The sequence below is a fragment of the Echinops telfairi genome, unplaced genomic scaffold (assembly GCF_000313985.2).
Source record: "Echinops telfairi isolate 266 unplaced genomic scaffold, ASM31398v2 ScPeMD7_7458;HRSCAF=8496, whole genome shotgun sequence".
In the NCBI taxonomy this organism is placed as follows: domain Eukaryota; kingdom Metazoa; phylum Chordata; class Mammalia; order Afrosoricida; family Tenrecidae; genus Echinops; species Echinops telfairi.
In genome coordinates this window covers 31,008,272-31,009,500 of record NW_022111358.1, presented here as the reverse complement: position 1 = coordinate 31,009,500, position 1,229 = coordinate 31,008,272, and the positions used below count along the sequence as shown (strand labels likewise).

Below are 1,229 nucleotides of genomic sequence, written 5' to 3'. Positions count from 1 at the left end.
GTTTGGCTTCAGGGCAGGCCCAGGAGGGTGTGCTAGACAGGGATGAACTCTGAGAAATACAGCTTCTCCCCAGGTGAGGGGTGGAGAGGCCCCTGGATGCTGTCTTCCTGACGGTCCTGGGAAGGGACCTCCCCTTCTCCTGAAGTCTGTGAAGGCAACAGTGGGGGCTTAAAAGAGCGAAGTCCGGCTGGGAGGGTCCACCCAAGCTTTTTTCCGGCGCACAGGAAGGAGCTAACAACCTCTCCTATGGACTTCTGGACTCACCAGCGCCGCCCCCCCCCATCCTCATTGTCTCAAATTGGGCTCTGGTTGCATACCTAAATTGGTATGCAAATCCAGGCAGCCCAGAGCTCTTTAAGTCTAAACTCCCAAGAAGCTCTTCTAGAATTTTCTGAGCCGACAAAGGGTCCGTGAGATTGATTGAGCACCCTGGCTTCCTGGGTGGCCGGCCAAAGGCGCTGTGATGGGGGAGGCAGTGGGTGCAGACCCTCTGAGACCGGGAGTGCATGTGAGGACAGAGTCCCACCCACCACTTCCCCACATTGTCAGACATCTGTCCACACCTGACTCTGGCACCAGATCTCTGTGTCAAGAGGGCTTGAGGGCTCGAGGCTGGCCCAAAGCCCAGTGGGTCGAGAGGTTCCGGAAAGGTTGATCCCAGCATGCTCTAGCACACAGGGGCTCCCAGGCACCTGGAACAGAGACTCTGTCAGAACAGCCTGTCCTTGGCAGCTGGCATGGTCTGCAAGAGGACAGGGAGGGAGGCAGGGAGGGAGGGGAGGGCGAGACAGGTGGGAGCAAGAAGACAAACACAGTGGTAGAGTTGGAACTCCTGGTCCCAAGGCTGGTCCTGCCACTCCCTGTGTCTCTGTGTGACTTTGGGTAAACCATCTGACCTCTCTGAGGCTCAGTTCTGCAACTGTAGTGGAAGTAGTAATTTTCCCCTCACCAAACCCAACCCAACCCAACCTAATCAATCCAATCCACCCAACCCAACCCACTCCACCCAACCCAATCAGCACAACCCAAACCAATCAATCCAATCCACCCAACCCAATCAACACAACCCAAACTAATCAATCCAATCCACCCAACCCAACCCAACCCAATCAAATCAACACAACCCAAACCAATCAATCCAATCCACCCAACCCAATCAACACAACCCAAACCAATCAATCCAATCAACCAACCCCACCAACCCAGTCCAACTAAACCAAACCCAACCA

General features: G+C 54.9%; 1 protein-coding gene across 1 annotated transcript in view; it reads right to left on the bottom strand.

Annotated features, from left to right (window-relative positions):
• Window positions 1-32: 32 nt before the first annotated feature.
• Window positions 33-1,229, bottom strand: part of CD300LG (CD300 molecule like family member g) — a 17,327-nt gene continuing 16,130 nt past the window's right edge. Inside the window, exon 8 of the mRNA XM_030888112.1 lies at window positions 33-146. Coding sequence (XP_030743972.1) covers window positions 33-146 — 114 coding nt within the window. The remainder of the gene's footprint in view (window positions 147-1,229) is intronic.